The 21,029-nt window shown below is 39.2% G+C and overlaps 1 protein-coding gene across 4 annotated transcripts in view; it reads left to right on the forward strand.

Annotated features, from left to right (window-relative positions):
* Nucleotides 1-21,029, forward strand: part of rhbdl3 (rhomboid, veinlet-like 3 (Drosophila)) — a 180,189-nt gene that overhangs the window by 108,274 nt on the left and 50,886 nt on the right. For all 4 annotated transcript variants that reach the window (XM_061732531.1, XM_061732618.1, XM_061732705.1 and 1 more), the window contains one exon: nucleotides 1,252-1,400. In XM_061732531.1, coding sequence (XP_061588515.1) covers nucleotides 1,252-1,400 — 149 coding nt within the window. The remainder of the gene's footprint in view (nucleotides 1-1,251; nucleotides 1,401-21,029) is intronic.

Raw genomic sequence — 21,029 nt, forward strand, 5'->3', positions numbered from 1 at the left:
GAAGAAAAAAGAGCGACAACAACGACCCTTAACTATGTTCTTCTCTGGAAAAAACACTCCTCAGGGTGCTTGCGCAAGTCTTGAAAGTCTTAATAAATATGGAATTTTTAAACACTGTTTTCCAGACCTAGAAAAGTCTTGAATTTTGTGTGAAAGTCTTAATAAAGTATGGGGAAAAAATGTATGGTAGAATTTTACAGTATGCTCAGAGGCATTGTGAAATGAGAAATAGAAAGGTAGGCTATACAACTTATAGTTTATATATAAACTATAAACTATAAAAATAGTTTTCATCAGTCAAAACATAATTTACTGTGAATAATGCATTCGTTCATTGAATACTAGCCTATAAAAAATTCTAACAAACATTTCTAATAAACATAATTGGTACAATCTCAACCAATGAAGTAGGCAGTAGGCACACAAGTATACAAGTACGTAAAGTTAAGGTCTTGGGAAAAAAATATCAGTTTTAAAAAAGTCTGGGAAAAGTCTGGAATTTTAATTTGGAAAAAGAGCAAGCACCCTGACTCCTGCAACACGGGCTTTAGAAGAAAAAGACGCTACAGAGCGAGTCGGGAAGAGCAATGAAATACCCGCAAGTCCCAATTTGTCCTACTGTACTTATTGTATTTTTTTTCATAATCATTTTTCATTTTCTCCCGTTCAAATCCAATTAATCGGGTCGCGGTGGGGCGGTGTCGATCTCCGCAATTTGAAGCCTTGTTTAATAATGAAAAAAAAAAAAAAAAAGGTTGCTACTTCGCCGATTTCACTAATCACGGGTTCTTTTTGGAACGTAACCCTCATGAAAGACGAGGGATTACTGTACAACGTTGTTCCAACCTCACACTTACTTCAGGTTTCTGCTATCGCTAGCAACAATGAACCAATCAGAGAGCAGGACGTAGTACGATGCTTAGCTCCTCCTTTTTATTGGTGGATTCGTGGAAGACGACTGATTTTAAATGTCAGAGTATTTTTCTGTTTTAGTTACAACTGAGCGATATTCTGAGTTGAATAAAGTTTGACTTACCAGACTGTTTTGTTTTGCTTTATATGTTTATCATGCGCCTTACAACCCTTATGTATGAAAATAGACCCGTTCATTGATATTGCGCCTTATAAGGCCTAATGGTCCGCAAAATACGGTCATTACAAAAGTAGTCCTTTTTTTTTTTTTATTTCCATTTGTTGCAACGTATAAACCAAATCCTTTCCCCTACAACTCTGTGGTGTTTGCTCCTCCAGGTGGCGGTCTTCATGTATTATGGGTTCCAGCTGGACCGGCTGGTTCTGCAGGTGTCCAGCCCGTCCTTCCTACGGAGCCCGTTACCGTACCATCCCCAGCTCCGGGCCCAGGCCTGGCGCTACGTCAGCTACATCTTCATGCACACTGGGTGAGTTCAACTCCAGCGATCGACGTCATAGTTCCTGTATTTCCTCAATTACCAGGCTAAAACTGCTTAAGATGATTTGTAATTAGGGCCCGAGCACTTACAGTGCGAAGGCCCTATTGTATCTGTATTTTTTTCCCTCGTTTTTCTTCCGACAAAATGAGGGCCTTTTTGCCCCCCTAAACGTGCCCCAAAAGTCACCAAATTTTGCACGCAAGCCAGGGCTGGTGAAAAATGTGATATTTAATGGTTTGCATTAATGGGCGTGGCCTAATGGCTCAACAGCGCCCCCTAGAAAACTTTGTGCATCAAGCCCCACAATACGGTTTGACGTACATGCATGAAAATCGGTACACAACTGTATCATGTCGCAACTTAAAGAAAAGTCTCTTGGCGCCATGGCCCAAACCGAACAGGAAGTCGGCCATTTTGAATTAATCGTGTAATTTTTGCGCAATTTATGCCATTTCTTCGGCCGTTAATTCGGCCTGAACCGTGACGTGCACCCAGTTGTGTTATACATCAAAATGTGCGTCTCCATCCTGCGACGATGTGAATTACTTTTCTCAGTCAAAAGCGTTACCATGGCGACGATAGACGCCAAAAAGTGCGCCCACCCTTCTTCTGATTGGTCCATATTTGATAGTCCCTACTTTCTGCCATAACTTTTCAATGGTTTGACATAAAGACTCGTGGGTGGTGTCATCGGACTCGGTTTTGAGTCCTTGACCTTTATTGGTGAAAATTGCACGCGCCAGGGCCCGTTCATCGTTGCTTGAAGCTTTAATTCTCATTGTTGTCACATGTTTCATTTTGTTTTGCTCCAGTATCTTAAATTGATGCTTAAAAACTGAATCTGGAAGAGCGAACACAAGCACAAGTTGAAGTGTCTTAATATGCAATTCAACCGGAAATCTACTCATCCTTGCAGGAATCTGGTGATCTCTTGACAGATGTGTAAAACTCAAACTTCTGTCTTTGTTGAAATTTAAGGTTTTTTCGATGAAGTAACTGCCCAAATCTGGTTTTTAGCAGGTTTGTATCTAGACAGAAGCAGTTGTTGAGCCATGAGGGCAGAATCCATGCTTGTTTTGATGGGCACGCCGTACGGCCAATCACGTGCCAGCTCAGACGAGGGCAGACGCACCAAAGACAGCGTGGGAAGTTAGAGTTAGAGGTGTTTACTCGGTAACCACAGAGCGCCAGAGGAACGGGGGAGTTGGATTGAGATGAAAGCACATCAGGCAAAGTGAAGAAATTAGCTGAAAAGCGAAACACAAGCAGCATCTGGCTGCATTTCAGTGATACTGGAGACTCCAGCGCTCAGCAGAGTTTGTAAATATTCCTCAGAATAAGGTCGACAAAAGACCAGTTACATTAAAATCTACAACAATAGTAACAATCAATTTTATTAATTTTTTTCAAATAATATAATAATGCGTCTAAAAGTGAGGAAAAAACTGAATGACCAGGTTTTTCCATCTTCTCTGTTGGAACGAGGATATTCCAAGATGATATCAAGGCTAGCCTTCAGATAATGTGGGAAGTCAACCAGTTTATGTAAAACAGGAGAACAGAAGTGTAAACGTGAGTAAACAGAGACAATACTTAAAAACGTTCAACCTGACATGTTTGTGTAGAGCAGTGGTCCTCAACCTTTTTTCAGTGATGTACCCCCTGTGAAATATTTTTTCAGCCAAGTACCCCCTAACCAGCGCAAAGCACTTTTGGTTGTAAAAGAAAAGACCTAAAACAGAGCACTGTGCCATCAGTAACTGATTTATTAAACATTCAACCACGACTCCATCGTTGGTCCAAGTGATTGACAGGTGAATCCAGGTGATTGACAAGTTAGGTGGAACCATCCTGGTGTGGGGGATACTCTGGGGTTTTAGGATAATAAGTTGAATAGCCTACTCCTGAAGATAAAATTCATTTTTGTTTGGGCAAGTACATATTCATCAAATTTACACAAATTACTCATTACTCAAAAGAAGTTTGTAAGAATAGCTACTTCTGCTTCCTATTTGGCCCCATCTGCCCCTTTGTTTAAAAAATTAAATTTATTATCCATCTATGATATTAACATACTCCAATCATGTGCTTTCATTTACAAATGCACTTATCTTGCAAATATGCTTCCAAGTACTTTCAAAGATTTTTTTAAGGCCAATTCACAAATTCATAACTATAATACCAGACAATTTGAGGATCTCCAATCTTCATTCAGTCGTACCAATAGCAGTCAGTTCTCCATCAAAGACAGAGGTTCCTCACTCTGGAATTGTCATATACTTATTGCTAAATCCTCACTGTCTATTAGTAGTTTTAAACAGAGATTGAAGACCAGCCTTATGGATCAAGCGTCTAGAAGTGCTTCCACTTAATGTGGACTCACTTCTGCACGTGCACATACACACGCACACACAAACACATACAAACACACATATGCATGCTCACATGCAAGCACACACACTCATTCAACCGAGAAATTGTTTGTTTGTAAATATCCATCTTTTTGGAACGCTGTTTTTTGTTCTTGCTATTATTACAGTATAATGTATTTTCTTGGTGAGAACTTTGAATAAGCCCATTTAGGGCTTCCTTTCTCACCTGCACATATTTTCATGCTTTTATGTTCATTTCAACTTTTGTACCGTTTTTATGTTGTGCAAATAAACAAATCAAATCAAATCAAATTTTATGAATTTAGACTTATATTTTCCTCAGTTATTTATGAAATATTTATTTTTAAAGGATTTTTGCATGGATGCTACTTTTTAAATATATGTATATTTTAAAATCTCACGTACCCCCTGGAGTGCCTTCACGTACCCCCAGGGGTACGCGTACCCTCATTTGAGAACCACTGGTGTAGAGGATTCCGATCAGCATCCGTGATGGGATGATGCTACAATCCTGACACATCTGGGAAGGCGCCTTTAATGTTCATAGATGTTGAAAGTTAATTACGTTCCAGTGTTTTTGGAAACTGTCGGCTGTAATTGTTGTTTGTAGATGATGTTGTGGAGCACAATCCCAGTCTGGCCCACTTATCCTCCATTAGATGCCGGCTGTGGATCAGTAATTAGACTCTGACAAAGCTTTGTGACAAAACTCTGAAACCATGCCATCACCCTTCGGTGTGTGGATAATCAGAACTCTGCATCCCAAGATGGATTTTGATAGCAGGGACTCACAAGCCTCTCTGTGTGTTTGTGTTTCTCACACACACAAACACACACACCATGTAATCCCATCAACAGCTCAGCATCACTGATCCCTCCAGTTCTGTGCTCTGAAACAGAATGCAAATATTAGACCTAAAACATCCCTCAGCTCCTCTTTCACCGGTCTGCAGTGCTCGTACGAAGGCACCGGTCGGCTCTTTCATGAGCATGTTTTGGGTCTTGTAAGAATGTGTTGGAAATCAGATACGGTACTGTGCATCCCCACCGCTCTACTCCTGAATAATGATGATGTTGCTAAATATATCACCAGATCAGAAGCTTATTACACCACCAAGTTTATTATGTGGAGATCAACTGTGGTGGGGGGTGTCTGCATTTGTTTTCCCAATATCGTCTTAGTACCAATATTAATACTGAGTCATTCTCCTTTTTTGTTAGTTGGATGCATCGTTCATATAGATATGCACGTTTTTGTTTCTACATCTGTGTCAGTAGGTGTCGATGTAAGACGTGGTAAAATACCACCTGAGTCAGAAAGAAGCGTCAATAGAAATAGAAAAGCTTTTGAACTTGTGAGATTATAATTGCCGACAAACAACGCTGTCTCTGCATTATAATCAGTGAACTTCAGTGTGGTTCCATGCACATCTAAATCCAGCTATTGGCAACGATCTAGCGAATGATTAAACAGGAGGTTCAGAGAAATCCAAGTAAACATGCGCGAGAAAACAATTGATTATTGAGTTATTATTGCGTTCCACTCCGCAACTCCAGGTGGCGCCACTTTTGCGTTGGCGTTCTTCCGGTTCCTTCTTTGTTATTCGTATTCTTCTCCTACTGTGTTGATATTCTGGCTTTTGTGGTGTCGTCACTTCCAGAGTTAAGGTGTATATATGGCTTTTAAAAACTCTATCGGTCGGATTAAGGGAACAATTCGACGGTCTGTTAGTGCATGTAAACGTACTGAGTGATTACCGTCACAATAAATGGAAATAACTATGCCCTGTCGCAGTGTTACCTAACCTTCGCTCACAACCAAAGACGCATTTCTTTGGAGACATCTTGCAAAGAAAAGCTTAGTAAGACATACAAGTGCTTCATCTTTACTGAGCACTTGTGAACTTCAGCTTTTACAGCGACCTTGCTCTGGATGTGCACCACTTAGAGAATATTACCATATAAGGAAATGTTGTCCTTGATGATGTCATAGGGGGCCGATGTTAGAAAAAACTCCACAAAAGGAAGTATTCCCAGCACCTTAGAAACCAGGGGCCTCATTTATAAAGCTTGCGTGCACACAAAACAGGGCTTGAAAGATGCGCACGGCACCTTCTACGCAAAGGTTGGGATTAAAAAAAAAAAAACTAACGGAAAAATGTGCGTATCTTTACGCCAACCCTGACCCTAGTACACATTTTGAAGATCTGGGGAACTGGCGACGCAGGCGGTGAGGTGGTGAAATAAAGCCAGATTCATGTCATACTTTTAATGTCATCACATATCAGACTTATAATATAATAGCGCATGTAGCGCGCACGTAAAACTCATTATATATTAAAAAAAAATCTGTGTCCCTTTAGGGGCTCCGTACCTCTTGGCCTCCACCTTCAAATCACACCACTTCTTTTTTTTTTTTTTTTGCAACAGATCTGTCCGTGGCACTCACTCGCTTTATTTCTATTTATATACTATTTATACTTTTACTGTGACCACCAAATAATGTGGTTTTCCTGCCTCCACCTCATCCACAACATCTCCATCTCAGTCTCCGAGAAATTTTGTGGCACGGTTGTTCGACACGTCTCATTCATCCTGACGCGCAGCAGAAACAGGCTGCAGGAGCCGCTGCGGGTGATCAGCAGGCTCATTCATATGCAAATACAGTCATGAACTACTTTGTATTGCCCATTCATGGTATAATGTAGGCGTGTAGAGGGCGGGATATGAGGCTAATTCACCTGCGCAACCTTCCAGCTGGACTGTGATTTATAAAGAGAACATTGCGTGCAGGTTTGCGTGCACACGGTTTTATAAATCCAGATTTTTTTTGTGGCCACGCCATTTTTCGCTTTTGAGTGCACATGCACTTTTAGTATGGATCCTACGCACTCTTTTATAAATGAGGCCCCTGGTATTTTTGTCCATATGAATATTTCAACATATACTGTATAACTCTTTGTTTTGGCCTCTTGTCATCCCTCAGACAGGTCATGAAACACGGGAAAGCATGATGTGGCCACGTTGGTAATAATTATTTAATCGTGTCTAAAAGCTGCACTCTGCATTGTTCTGGATTGTACCAGTTACTGAGGCACCAAAAAAAGTCAAGGAAAAGAATAAATGGTGCTTTTGTTGAAAGTGTGGCTCTCTGAACATAATAGGACCTCTCATGGGCGTCCACAGATCTGCCTGACAGTGCAGCCCATTGCTCGTGGCCTCATTAGCCGTGCAGAAATAGATAGTCGCCGTTGTCCAGAGTGAAGCTGTCCTTGTGCAGCTGGACCGGCCTCTCCCAGCTGATCAATAAGCCCCGTTGTGTCTCTGGGATCTCCTGTAACAGTCCTCGACGTCAGCACTGTGGCTTCAGACTAAACAGTTTATTGTTTTTGTCTCTGGGTTTTTTCCAAACCGCGTATTTAGGGTGTCTCCTGAATGCCTCTGTTTGTCTCCGTCACGCCTTTTCACATTTTGCTCAAACGGTTATGACAAGAAAACTGTTTCAGGCGTGGAAAACAGAGCCTGGTTTGGGAGCCAGAAAGTCAACAATAGCGCCTGCGAGGGGGGTGGAGAAGGAGATTATACTAGCTGCTGTCCTTTTTTGTTTCTGCTGTGACACCCGAATGTGTCTGAGCTGCTGACGGAGATTTGGCTGGAAGGACTTTCTCACCATGAAGGGCACAGGGAGTGTGTGTTTCTGTGTGTGTGTGTGTGTGTATGTGGGGGTGTATGTGGACGTGTGTGTGTGTGTGTGTGTGTGTGTGTGTGTGTGTGAGTAGGGCTCCAGTATCGCTTGCTCATTACAGCAGTAACACATTTTTTTTGTATTCTTTATGATGTGTGCACATCTCTGGCTGTGCGAGGTGCACGTCTACTGACGTGTGCTGTGATGTGCTGCGTCTCTTCTTCTGTTAGTATATAATCGCGGCGGCGTGTGTTGATGTTATCTGGGAGGAAACAGACAGGTGATGAATCGTCTCGATAAAGCCACACATGGGGAGCACTTACTGCTGCTCACGCTTCTGAGTGATGCAGTCAAACCGACGATTTGCTCAGGGTGGGACACATCTTAATTAAAGGCAGCGTTTTAACACACCGGGACACACCGACCCGACGCCGACTGGAGCGTAATACGTCCTCATAACTGCAGGCGCCGCTAATCTGTGACGTCGCCCAGAAAGATAAAGAAAGAACAACTGGAGATGACGGATCGGTCTAGTTTCAAGTTCTGAACTGAACTGTTTTCACTTCTGAAAGAAGTCGAGAAGGATCGAAGATACAATGACTACGTTTACATGCAGTCAAAATTCAGGTTATTGCTAATATTCCGGTTACTGAAACATTCTGAATATTCCGTTTCCATGGTAATTAATCATTCGGGATATCTGGATCAAACCAGCGACCCGCGGAGAACGTGATGACGCAATAACTGTCATTTCCGCTTCTTCTTCCTGTATCCAAATTCAAAACAAATGCTGCTTCGCGCAACTTTTCGCTCACCTTCTTGTAAATCTTCTATCCCGGTACTTTCTACCGTCTACAAATGCAGAAATGTTCATATCCTTCATTACATTTATGAAGTGATTAGTCTCCTTCTCACTCCAAAAGTGTGGCGTGGTCTTGCGTTTCCTCGTGTTTATAAGAACTTCCTGGACTCAAAAGATCAAGATTCCTTGTGAACAGAGCATGCGCAGAAAACAAATTCCTGTTCCGTTTGATGGGGATATTCCGTTTGGCGTTTACATGACCGGATATTCAGGTTTTAAAAGGAGTAACCCAGGGGTCATATTCTGGTTTTTAAAAAATGAGCAAAGTTATTGCCAATACTCTGGTTTTAAAAGGGTTATTGATGCATGGAAACGCAGTCAATGTTAATAATGGAAATATAATACAATCAACCTCAATCCAAATCCAAACCGATGCCATGATAGAGTATAGTTTAGCGTTTGTGCCATCGCTGTCTATCTAGTATGTTTACCATTGTCATTTCCGGTTAACTCTGATTCGCTAGTCAAGGGCAAGCGCTCCACCAATCAGATTGGTCATAGAGGCCGACAGCGAGTGGCCGATTCTACATGTCGAATCGGAGAAAATGAGCGCCGACGGACGACTGCACGGGACACACCAACCCAATTCTAGTCACCTACCTCACTCAATGGCCAATTATCGGGTTGGTGTGTGTTTTGGGAGAAAATCAATTAAGGCTCGAGAGTGGTCGGCAACACAAAATGAATCACACACACACACTCGCTTTTGCGATAATGATATATGAATACGTTTATTACCACAAGAAAAGCAAGCATTGCACATAGAAGACACACACACAATTGCTCTTTTGCTAGGATAAATGTGTCAAGTTATCCCCCACAAATGATAGAGCAATAGATACACAGGGCTAGGCCTTATAATACTCTTACCTCGACACAGGAGACTGGAGAGCCGACAGTCCTGGACAGAGTGGCCAAAAAACCGGGCTGGGCGTCGTGCACAAAACCCGCAGCTGACTCTGCCCGAAATTCCGGCTGTCTCCGTCTTTATAACTTTACTAAGTCTTGGCCTCCCTTCTCCCTTCAGTGTGTCCCGGCCTTAAAGCAGCACAATGTAACTTTTCCACCTTAATATAATATTTCCAGAATCATTGTGATGGTACATCAACTTCCAACAGGTTTAATGAACCTCTGTCATGGTCTGAGGGGTCTGTATCGCCTTCACTGGCACTATGTAACTTTGAGGTGCATGGTAGGAACCCTGCCACACTAAAAAACTACAAATCTTTACGGCTTTGACTGCTTTACGGCATACGTCACTTCCCCCTCCTTCCCGATTCGTAGTCGAGACGAAAGCTGGGCGGGGCGTGGAGCGCAGAGCTCAGCAGAAGCTGGTATCATGGCCGAAGCAGCGGAAAAAACGAAGAAAATAAAAGTTTTATCAGAGGCGGCAGTACGCGCTGGTGCTCATGGGAAATGTAGTGTTCTTCTGGTAAAGCACTACCGCTTTTGTCCAAAGGAACCGCCAAACTCAACAAAAGCTGAAACTTACATTGTGCTGCTTTAAGACATTTCTCTTTTCTGTGCTTGAATGCACATCTTTGAGAGTCTGAAGTGAGGCGTATTTCTAAAACCTTGAGATATCACGACCTTGTCCATGTAGTTTAATTGGACTTAATTGTTCTTCGTCCCGATAAACATGCACCCAACAGAAATCAGTCTAGACATCAATCACGCAGGAACGTGTTTCTGATGACCTTCTTCATACCAAACAAGTTATTAAATGTGATCCCATTAGGTCTCAACTCTGTGGAAAAGTTAAACATTCGCCTGAGCAGGTGTTCCACAGGGACCACAACCTGGACATCTGTAGCTTTCAGCTCCATTGGAAAAACATTGGAAGATGTGAAGATGTGGCCGTGGGTTGTGACTTTATTTACCCAACTGTTACATCCATCTTTTATGTACAGCCTATACTTCATCTCTTTGTACGTATACTGTAATTCTTACCGTAAATTCCCCACGGTAAGAATTTGTCATCTTACGGTAAAAACGATAAATTCCCGTTGATGACGTGTTTGAGTCGGATTTATGGTTCTGTGTTAAATCCACGCACAACTTACGGGAAGGAAGGAAGGAAGGAAGGAAGGAAGGAAGGAAGGAAGGAAGGAAGGAAGGAAGGAAGGAAGGAAGGAAGGAAGGAAGGAAGGAAGGAAGGAAGGAAGGAAGGAAGGAAGGAAGGAAGGAAGGAAGGAAGGAAGGAAATGAGCCAGAAAGAAAGAAAGAAAGAAAGAAAGAAAGAAAGAAAGAAAGAAAGAAAGAAAGAAAGAAAGAAAGAAAGAAAGAAAGAAAGGAAGAAAGGAAGAAAGGAAGAGCAGTGATTTGGGGGCTCCAAAGACTGAATGTGTGGATAGATTTATAGTTACAAAGGTGGGTAACACTTTACAATAAGGGTCCCTTAATTAACGTTAGTTAATGCATTATTAAGCATTAATTAACAGTGTAATAATAGTTAAATAACCATTATTATGTATTACTTAACATTAATTAGCATATTAGTTAATGCATTAATAAACAGTTAGTTAATGCATTATTAAGCATTAATTAACAGTGAAATAATAGTTAAATAACCATTATTATGTATTACTTAACATTAATTAGCATATTAGTTAATGCATTAATAAACAGTTAATGAATGCCTACTGCTCAGAGTTAATTAATACATTAGTAAGCATTAATAAACGTTACATGATGTAATTATTTATCCTTATGTATGCATTACTTAGTATTAAGTAATACATTAGTTAATACATAAGTAAAACGTTAATAATGTCCCTAGTAATCATTTACTAATGGTGTTTATTTGGAGTGAATATGCATTAAGTAACAGCTACCTAATACATCTACTAATCATTCGCTAATGGTGTACATGTTTACTGGATGGGCATTATTAAACAACTATTTAGTCTTAAGTAATCATTTCCTAATGGTGCTGTGTATGTTATCAGGTAGCTTACCTGACCTTATGAACGGTAACCTGACATAAACCTTAATAAATGTATAGGAGTGGCTCATAACCATTACTTAACCATTAGTAAAGGCTTGCTGGACCCTTATTGTAAAGTGTAACACATTTATCCCTTAGGTAACACATTATTAATGCTTAACTGCCTCATAAGCATTACTTAACCATAATTAACCATTAGTAAATACTATTCTGGACCCTTATTGTAAAGTGTAACACATTTATCCCTTAGGTAACACATTATTAATGCTTAACTGCCTCATAAGCATTACTTAACCATTACTTAACCATTAGTAAAGGCTTGCTGGACCCTTATTGTAAAGTGTAACACATTTATCCCTTAGGTAACACATTATTAATGCTTAACTGCCTCATAAGCATTACTTAACCATAGTTAACCATTAGTAAATTAAGCAATCACATATAAAGAAGTTTACACTTTTTATTTAAAACAAAATAAAACAGATAACAGATAACATTTGTTATATGTATACATATATTTATATATATATATATATATATACATATATTTATATATATATATATATATATATATATATATATATATATATATATATACACACACATCTGTGATAACAGATACGTAACAACAATTCGCACAGAGGAGATCTTTGAACAAACATTATTTAGTAACATAATACAATAACACATAATACAATGTCTGCTCCCTTTTGACATGATGAGCTATGAGTGGCACCAGTTCCCTCCTCCCCCTCTTCTCCACCAAGCGAAGCACCGGCTTCCCTGGATGTCTTCGCCCTGGCCGCCCTATGCGTGCTTTGCACCCCCAGCATCCCGAACACCCACTTCCTCCGCTTCCAGCCCCCAGCCATCCTGCCCCTTCCATACTGTGTTTTGGGGAAAATGACAGAACAAGAAACAAGATTATTAACCTTGTGTCAGATGCATTTATAATGTTAGCAGGAATAAAGTTGACAAATTTGATTAGACAAAGTAAAATGCAAGACTTCCATGGAATGGATGATTACTATAGCCAAATTTAAGAGTTTCTATAGGAATGATTCTGTCCCATTCTGTTTTTCATCACTATAAGCATGAACATTATAAATGATGGGCTGCTGTTTCAACTTGGCTTCTGTCGATCGGCAATCCAATCGTTTCACTGCGATTGAGAAGACAATCAACAATGTTTTTTTTTTCTTGCCGATGTTATAAAACATACACACATGCTGCTACAGCTGTGTAGTGACCCACCCATTGTGCTCTGGCTCAGCTGATCGACGCTCAGACAGCAGTTAGATCTTGCAGTTTTTAACTCTTTTTATACACACAAAGTACAGCCAAATACCAGGCTAAAAAATACAGTATAGGTCTCTACATGTGGATGGTGGACCAGAGCATGTGAGGGAAACAGAGCAGGTGAGAATTTTCTTGCTCCTTGCTCACAGACCTGTCCAAAAAAGCAGCGTTGTACACTTAAACCCAAACCTGGCATCGTCAGATTCCAGTATGAGTTCTGTTTCAGATCTCTTCCCTCCCACAGTTTGAATAATAATTTAATCAATTACATACTTTTCGATAACAAACAGATCCAGCTAGAAAACAAGCTGGTTGTGGGTCAGGTATGGGTGGCCCTGGAGCTAAATTGGAGCGGGATGGAGCAGGAGCGCTGGTACAACTTTTAAAATAAAAATCCGCACCCTGCTCCCTGCTCCCTGCTGGAGGCCGCATATTTGCACTTCGCCACCAACTTTTACTGTTGCGCTTGTATTTTGTGCCTTTTGCATCTTCAATTGGTAAATGTCTTTGACATAACGTTTAAACTCTTCTTTCTAAACATATTTCTGATAATTGCACATGATTTTGTAATGTTTTACCTCAAAATTCTGATCAAAATTTACATATTGAATCTTTGAATATACTAATTAATTTTTCCACATTGGTGATGTGGTTATAACTAGTCTCGTTTGCAAACTCTAATATTTCAAAATGATTGTCTGGGGAAGTTCCACCTCAATTTTGTAAAAATAAGCGGGTGTCTGGGTGGAAATGTTTTGTGAGTTTAAAAAAAAACAGTGTTGCAAAACCAACCAACAGTCTTTTAGGGTGGGCCTTTCGTTGCTAACATTGCTGACGTTTCTGGTAAGGTGTGTGCAAAGCAGAGCTAACCAATCATTGGTTGAGGATGAAAGACTAACACAGATTTTCATTTAATTTCATTTACTTGTTCTGCCCATGGAAACATTCAAATTGTACCAAAGGAAATAGCAAACAGTTGCATCTTTATCCATGTTCAGAAAGGAGCAGGAAAAAGAAAACTCTTATTTAACCTTTTTACCTATTTTACCTTTTCAAGGAAGCTGGTTGCAACCAGCGGTAGCACTATTACAAAATCCTGCACTAACTTCCCCAGACATTCAAGTCTTGTCCAGTCTCGACCTGAACGTTGGGCATCACAAGACTAAGTCATAATTAGCAGCCTAACAATTTGTAGCAGTTAATATAAAAAGTTACCTTTCTTTTATGTCTGAAGTGACTCATCTATCACCACGAAATGCTCCTTCCCCCAATTCCCTGTCCTTCTCTATGATGCAGCCTCTCCATCGCTGTCACGCAGACCTCCCGTTGCTTTGCCATTCTTGAAAGGGTTCTTGAGGATGCAGCAATGTTGTCCATCATGAAATCAAGCTGGCGAATAATAATAATAATAATAATAATAACAACAATAATAATACTGACCAAAAAAGTTATCCCACAATGTTAGCCAAAGTTACCTACCATTCAAATCGGTCCACAGATCCACCATCTTTTTCTTCAGCTTCATTTTGTGATGGCACCGGTTGCACTTGACTTTCCATCTCAGTATTTTTTTCTTTTGGAGCCATTCAATTAGTTTGAGGTGTTTGTGTTTTTTTTTGCCTTCTGTCAGCTCACTCAACTTGTTTGCTAACTTTAACCCACTAAAATGAAACCCACTAAAGTGCTCCTAAAATGAAACGTGCAGCTTGGTAAGTGGCTATCCTATTAAAATTACTGTCCGTCCTGCCAGAAAATTCTGCTCCTCCTTCAAGACACCCAGGTTACACCGCGATAACTCCTGAGTTCTGGTGTGCGCCATTGCTGCGTTCATGACGCCTCAGAACTCTGGGTTTCCCCATTGAAAACTCCCATTTCTGTCTTCAAAGCGTTCCAGACATTGACATTAGACATTGTTGTGTGATGTCAGAAAACTGATTCTCCAAGAAGACTCTGAATTTCCCGAGTAGGAGCACCAATATTAGGCCTTAGTTAAAAGCCTTAGTTCCGAATTGGCCTGAACGCTGCACGCCGCACTTTTTTCTTTGCGCGCACTGACCGCGGCCCCATCTACAGAAGCGTCTCAAGATGGATGAGCTCGGAGTCTCACCTGCAGGACCAGGCTAACCACGCACAAGGAAAAAGCGGAAAAGGGAAGTTCATCTGGAAAACATGGTAAGATTAATCTAACTACGTTAAACTGTTAGCTCTTAATGTTAACTTTATGACACTTTTTTTGAAAAGTTCACAATTCGAGTTGTCATAACAAATACATCATTCTGACAAAATGTAAACTTTTCAAAAAGATGCTGCATATTTGACTCAGTAACACTTGAATAATGGAGAAGAAGAAGTTTAAGTCGGTAAATTTGAAAGACTGACTTCTCAGTCATGTAACTGAAAGGGTGTGTGTAGAAGCTAATACACCTGGTGAAGGCTGACACTTTTTTAAAAGGAAGACCCCAACTAAACACGGGAGCGGGATGGATGAGACGTCACTGAAACTTGATGTGATGAAGCTCTGCTGCCCCTGCTAGTTTTGGGGGGGTCACCAGACATAAAACCTGTTTTCTCTGTATTTTGAAGGTAGAGGCTTAGATTTATTATGAATTCGTCTGAAAAAATTTATAATAGGTAAGAATTACAGTACATAAAAAATATGTGGTTATAATGGGAGTCAATGGGGCAAATTTGGACATGAAGGTAAAGAGTGTAAGTTTTTTTAAATGAACAATCATTGTTCCAAAAATAATAATACATCAAAATAAATGTTATCAATTATTGACATAGTCAATGCTGTAATATATTTCACTTTGAACCTAATTTTTGAAAATATTGCATATTTTGTGATTTTTCTATTGAAAAAATCAGGAGTTGTAAAAATAATGTTTAAATATTATAATTAACTTTATATCTATGGCTAGGTCTGAAGTTGTTGAAAAGATTTTATGTGGTGAAAGTGAAAATAAATATGTATTTCATTTTTATTGCACTTTTATGAGATGGTAGTCAATAGGGCAAATTTGGACTATGGGTAAAAAGTGTATATTAATTTTAAGGGATGCTCGAGGGTTAAAGAATGATGGGTGTGCACGCTGTGGGTGCGAAAGTTGTGTCATAGCTGTGTTTGTTGTTGTAGGTGTTTGTATACAATAAGCAATCAAACTGATGTAATCAACTATCAATCCTTGCATCCATAGCTTTGACATGTCTCAAGGAGGCTCAACAGTCCAGAAGAGAAGACAGTGATGATGAAGCGATGAGGGGATCTGAGATGCAGCATGACAGTGAGGATGACTCTGAATCCAGCTCTGAATCCAGCTCTGACAGGATAAGGAGAAAAAGGCGAAGAAAAGCAAACATCGCTCTCGCCTGCGGGGTATGTGAAACGTATTTCTTGGCTGGCTTGAGCTGTATGTGTCTGTTGTCCCTACAAGTAGATCAATCTCTCATGACAAGCTGACAGGGCTTGAAATTAACTTTTTGACTTACTAGCCAAGTGGCTAGTAGATTAAAAAAGTTACTAGCCAACCAGATTTTTTACTAGCCAAAACCAAAACGTTGCTTTACTTTTGTATTTCGACATCACTTGTATATAGCAGTCATCGTAGTACCATATTACATCAATCCTGTTTTTCTATACGCTACAATTATCATTCAGTAGTGTACTACTATACTATTGGTGGAAAATGAGATTGCATGATGTGTTCTTGTATAATTTAATTTCAGTAGTTGCTTACTTAATTGTAAATCTAACATTTATGGAGGAATATATAGCATTACACCTTCAAAGTAACACTTTGATCCTGTCCTGTCTGTATATTCTATAATGCAGCAGGTGTATTGTATAAATAATGTGTTTATTCTGGGCTGGATAAAAATGTCCAAATGAGAACGAACAAGTGAATTTAAAAACAAGCAGCCTTTTTATTATTAGCTCGAAAGTGTCTTATAAAGACTACAACAACCAACCTAGCCTGTCTTAATACAACCACAAGACAACAGCTAAACCATTTAAGGAACTATACAGTGTGTCCCCTGCTGGTCAAACTGAGACATTGCATTGGTCCATTTTCTCCAGTTGTTCTTCTGAGTGTTTACTATTCATTCTTCAGAGTCAGACTCAGACAGTTCACCCGGAGTTGACATCAAGAATAAAAAATAAAAAGGTGCAATGGTGCGCACAGTATTGGGAATCTCAATTTCATTTATAAATGGCACAAAAGTTGGGAATCTCGATTTTTCTAACTAGCCAAGTTGCAAGAAAATCTGTCTCGCCACTTGAGGAATTTGGGTCGCAAATGGCAAGTGGCGAGTGCTAAATTCAAGCCCTGCACGCTGATAGAGGGATGTACCAGAAGGACCAGTACGGTCCAAATGAATGTTCATTTCCAAAAATGATTCACCCCAAATGTGTCCATTTTTATTTAGCATTTTCCCCTCTTTTTCTCCCAATTTAGCCTTGATAATTCCCTGTGTGTGTCATGGTGTTTCCATGTACCTTGGTGAAGTTGTGCCAGAAAATCCTTCTACACTGTGTTGAGGTGTCACATATGGGATTAGTGTGTCTCGCGGCACATTGAACATTAACAGTAAAATACAATGATTTGTTTTTTTCTTCTCATCAATCTCATGATTCAAATGATACATTCCTTCTTGTTATTGTGTGTTTATATTAGTTGGAGGACCAGGTGATGTGGTGAAGAGGTACAAGGAAGTCCTTGCCATTTTCCAGACGGGGAAGAATATGGCCAAATCCTTCGAGAAGTATGGAGTAGACAGACTTACTATTGTGAGGACTGCAGCGATTGCCGAGCTCGCAATAGCTGCTCCAGAAGAATATGATCAGGTGGAGAAGGGGGAGACGGTGGCAGACTTTGCTAAAAGATGCAAGGAGGTTATAAAGGCCACTGAAGTCATTTCTGCTACAATACATAAAATGAAGGATGATAAAATTATGCCAGCCTATCATACTGTGTTATTGTATTATGTTACTAAATAATGTTTGTTCAAAGCTCTCCTCTGTGAATTGTTGTTACGTATATGTTATCACAGATGTGTGTGTGTATGTGTGTATATATATATATATATATATATATATATATATATATATATATGTATATATATATATATATATGTATATATATGTATAAGATGTATACATATAACAAATGTTATCTGTTATCTGTTTTATTTTGTTTTAAATAAAAAGTGTAAACTTCTTTATATGTGATTGCTTAATTTACTAATGGTTAATTATGGTTAAGTAATGCTTATGAGGCAGTTAAGCATTAATAATGTGTTACCTAAGGGATAAATGTGTTACACTTTACAATAAGGGTCCAGCAAGCCTTTACTAATGGTTAAGTAATGGTTATGAGCCACTCCTATACATTTATTAAGGTTTATGTCAGGTTACCGTTCATAAGGTCAGGTAAGCTACCTGATAACATACACAGCACCATTAGGAAATGATTACTTAAGACTCTAAATAGTTGTTTAATAATGCCCATCCAGTAAACATGTACACCATTAGTAAATGATTAGTAGATGTATTAGGTAGCTGTTACTTAATGCATATTCACTCCAAATAAACACCATTAGTAAATGATTACTAGGGACATTATTAACGTTTTACTTATGTATTAACTAATGTATTACTTAATACTAAGTAATGCATACATAAGGATAAATAATTACATCATGTAACGTTTATTAATGCTTACTAATGTATTAATTAACTCTGAGCAGTAGGCATTCATTAACTGTTTATTAATGCATTAACTAATATGCTAATTAATGTTAAGTAATACATAATAATGGTTATTTAACTATTATTACACTGTTAATTAATGCTTAATAATGCATTAACTAACTGTTTATTAATGCATTAACTAATATGCTAATTCATGTTAAGTAATACATAATAATGGTTATTTAACTATTATTAAACTGTTAATTAATGCTTAATAATGCATTAACTAACGTTAATTAAGGGACCCTTATTGTAAAGTGTTACCCAAAGGTGGAGTTGAATTGGTATTTTTTTTATCGTCATTTTTATCGTTATCGGGATAAATGCCAGAAATTATCGTGATACATTTTTTAGTCCATACCGCCCATCCCTAGTATACTGTATAAATACGAAACATACGATTACGTCCCAGTTTCTGTGTTATTATGTTATAGTGCCAGATTTGATAAGACTGTGGTCAAGTTTCTTTTTGGAAATTCAGAAAAGAGAAAACTATAAGTGGATTCCTGTCAGCAGCTCCACAACAGATCCTTCCCAGAAATGTAACCAATATTTACTTCGTTTTTTTTTTTATTTAAGTGGAAAACACAGATTCGCCAATGGTTTATCTCTTTTATACACATGCTTTTAAATCAAAGGGCCACATAATTATCTTAAGTGATATAGAAAAGTATTTTCATTTGCTAGAGAAGTATAAAATAGACTTCTCTGGTTCCAGCCTCTTAGAAGTAAAGATTTGTTGCTTGTGTGCTTTTTTTTTGCTTCATTGGGCTTAAACGTTTTTGCATTCGGACTGTCGGCTGAACAAATTGCTTTCAGGACTTGATGACTTCTCGTAGTGATTACTCAGCTATTTAAGATTGTCAGAGACTAAGTGAGTAATCAAGCACAGATAACGAGCAGATGAATCCGCATTTAAACAGAACGATGAAACGTTTCCCTGCACGTTGAGTCGACATCTGGGACGTTTCTGCTGAATTCCCGTGACGGTGGCATGTGTGGGGTTTCATTTGTGATACCTTAAAGCATGCCAAATTGCAAAAGCAACTGTGGAAGTAAATCTTTAGTAAAAATTTAGTAGCAGAGGTAAAAGTTTATTGCATATTTTTGAGGTTATCTAGTTACTGGCACAGTGCCTCTGGAAAAAAGCAAATTGCTGATTAAACAGGATGATAAATGATGCTGCAAATTTCTTTTTAGGTCATTTTTAAACTATTCTTTAGCTATCCATCTATTATCTATACCCACTTCTTCTTATTCCGGATTACAGGTCACCTGTCCTCACCTGTACAGCCCGGACAGGGCACCAGTCCATCACAGGGCCACGTGGAGAGAAACAGCGACTCGCAGAATGGGCAATTTATAGTCACTAATCAAAACAATATTCTTGTTTTTGGACTTTGGAGGATACAGGAGTTCTTGGAGGAAACCCTTGCAAGAACAGGTGGTGGATGCAGATTACACAAATGCGGCAAAGACGGGATGAGATGAGGTTCTACCAATTTGGCCTCCGAGGAGAAAAAACAGAAAGAGGAATATTATTTACGGCAGTGGGAGTGGTTTATAGACTTGTAGTGAAGAGCGCCTGAACTAAGACCAAGACACTATCAAAACCAGAGAGTATCAAGACACGGAGGCTGAGTATCTGAGATATCAAAGAGTCGTCGGCTCGGTTGTATCGCGGCTGTAACGACCAAACATAACGTTCCACAGTAAACCACAAACAAACACTCACACAGACCGGGTCGGATCAAAACACGGGTTTTATTCCCGATTCTTCTCCAGCTAAACGCAGTTGGTGGCCAGCTCTCTGCGGTGCGATTAACCCCTACTTCAGATAAAACTAGTTTGTTGAGGAAAAAATATTAACTCTATTTGTAGCTGCAGATATATAATATAGCAGTCAAAAAAAAAGAAAAGAAAAGTAAGAGGGATACAAAACATGTACTGTATGTTGTACTATTATACTAATTTATTGAAACACATGGCGAGTCAAACATTTACCAAAGCAGCTGCCAAACACTCCTAAAAAAGGTAGCCTAAGACGCCGGTTGTGCAGAACTGCGGCAGTAAATCCTTTTTAAAGAGTGGCGCTCCGACCAGGAGCTTCATTCTTTAGTAGGGATTTCATATGAACCCAAACCGTTAATAATCATTATTTTCTCCATATACCGCTCCCTGGCTTCCTTGTTTAAGGTATCCCGGGAAAATTCCAGTTCCTTTCCAGCAGTTTAACATCTTTTTTTTTGCGTTCCGTCTGTTCACTTGGTGAAACAGAAAAGTAGTTTTGAAAGTCCGTCCCGTCTTCATTCGCTATCAAAACAAATGCACGCGACGGGACAGGAGTTTTCCGGCAGTACGCGCTGGTGCTCATGGGAAATGTAGTGTTCTTTCTGGTAAAGCACTACAGCTTTTGTCCAAAGGAGCCACCAAACTCAACAAAAGCTGAAAGTTACATTGTGCTGCTTTAACTTTTTTTATTATGAACGGTGGCATCCACAATGATGTCAAACAAACATTATACACATATTTTCACCGCCTTCCAAATCCACCACTCGGGCCTAAGCATTCAATGAAAACAATTAATAATAAGGAAAACAGAAAAAAAAGATAATACAACAATAAAAAACAAACAAACAAAAAAAACGACAAAATAAAGCAAAGGCAAAACATAATAAT

This window comes from Cololabis saira, chromosome 1 (genome assembly GCF_033807715.1).
Source record: "Cololabis saira isolate AMF1-May2022 chromosome 1, fColSai1.1, whole genome shotgun sequence".
In the NCBI taxonomy this organism is placed as follows: Eukaryota; Metazoa; Chordata; class Actinopteri; order Beloniformes; family Belonidae; genus Cololabis; species Cololabis saira.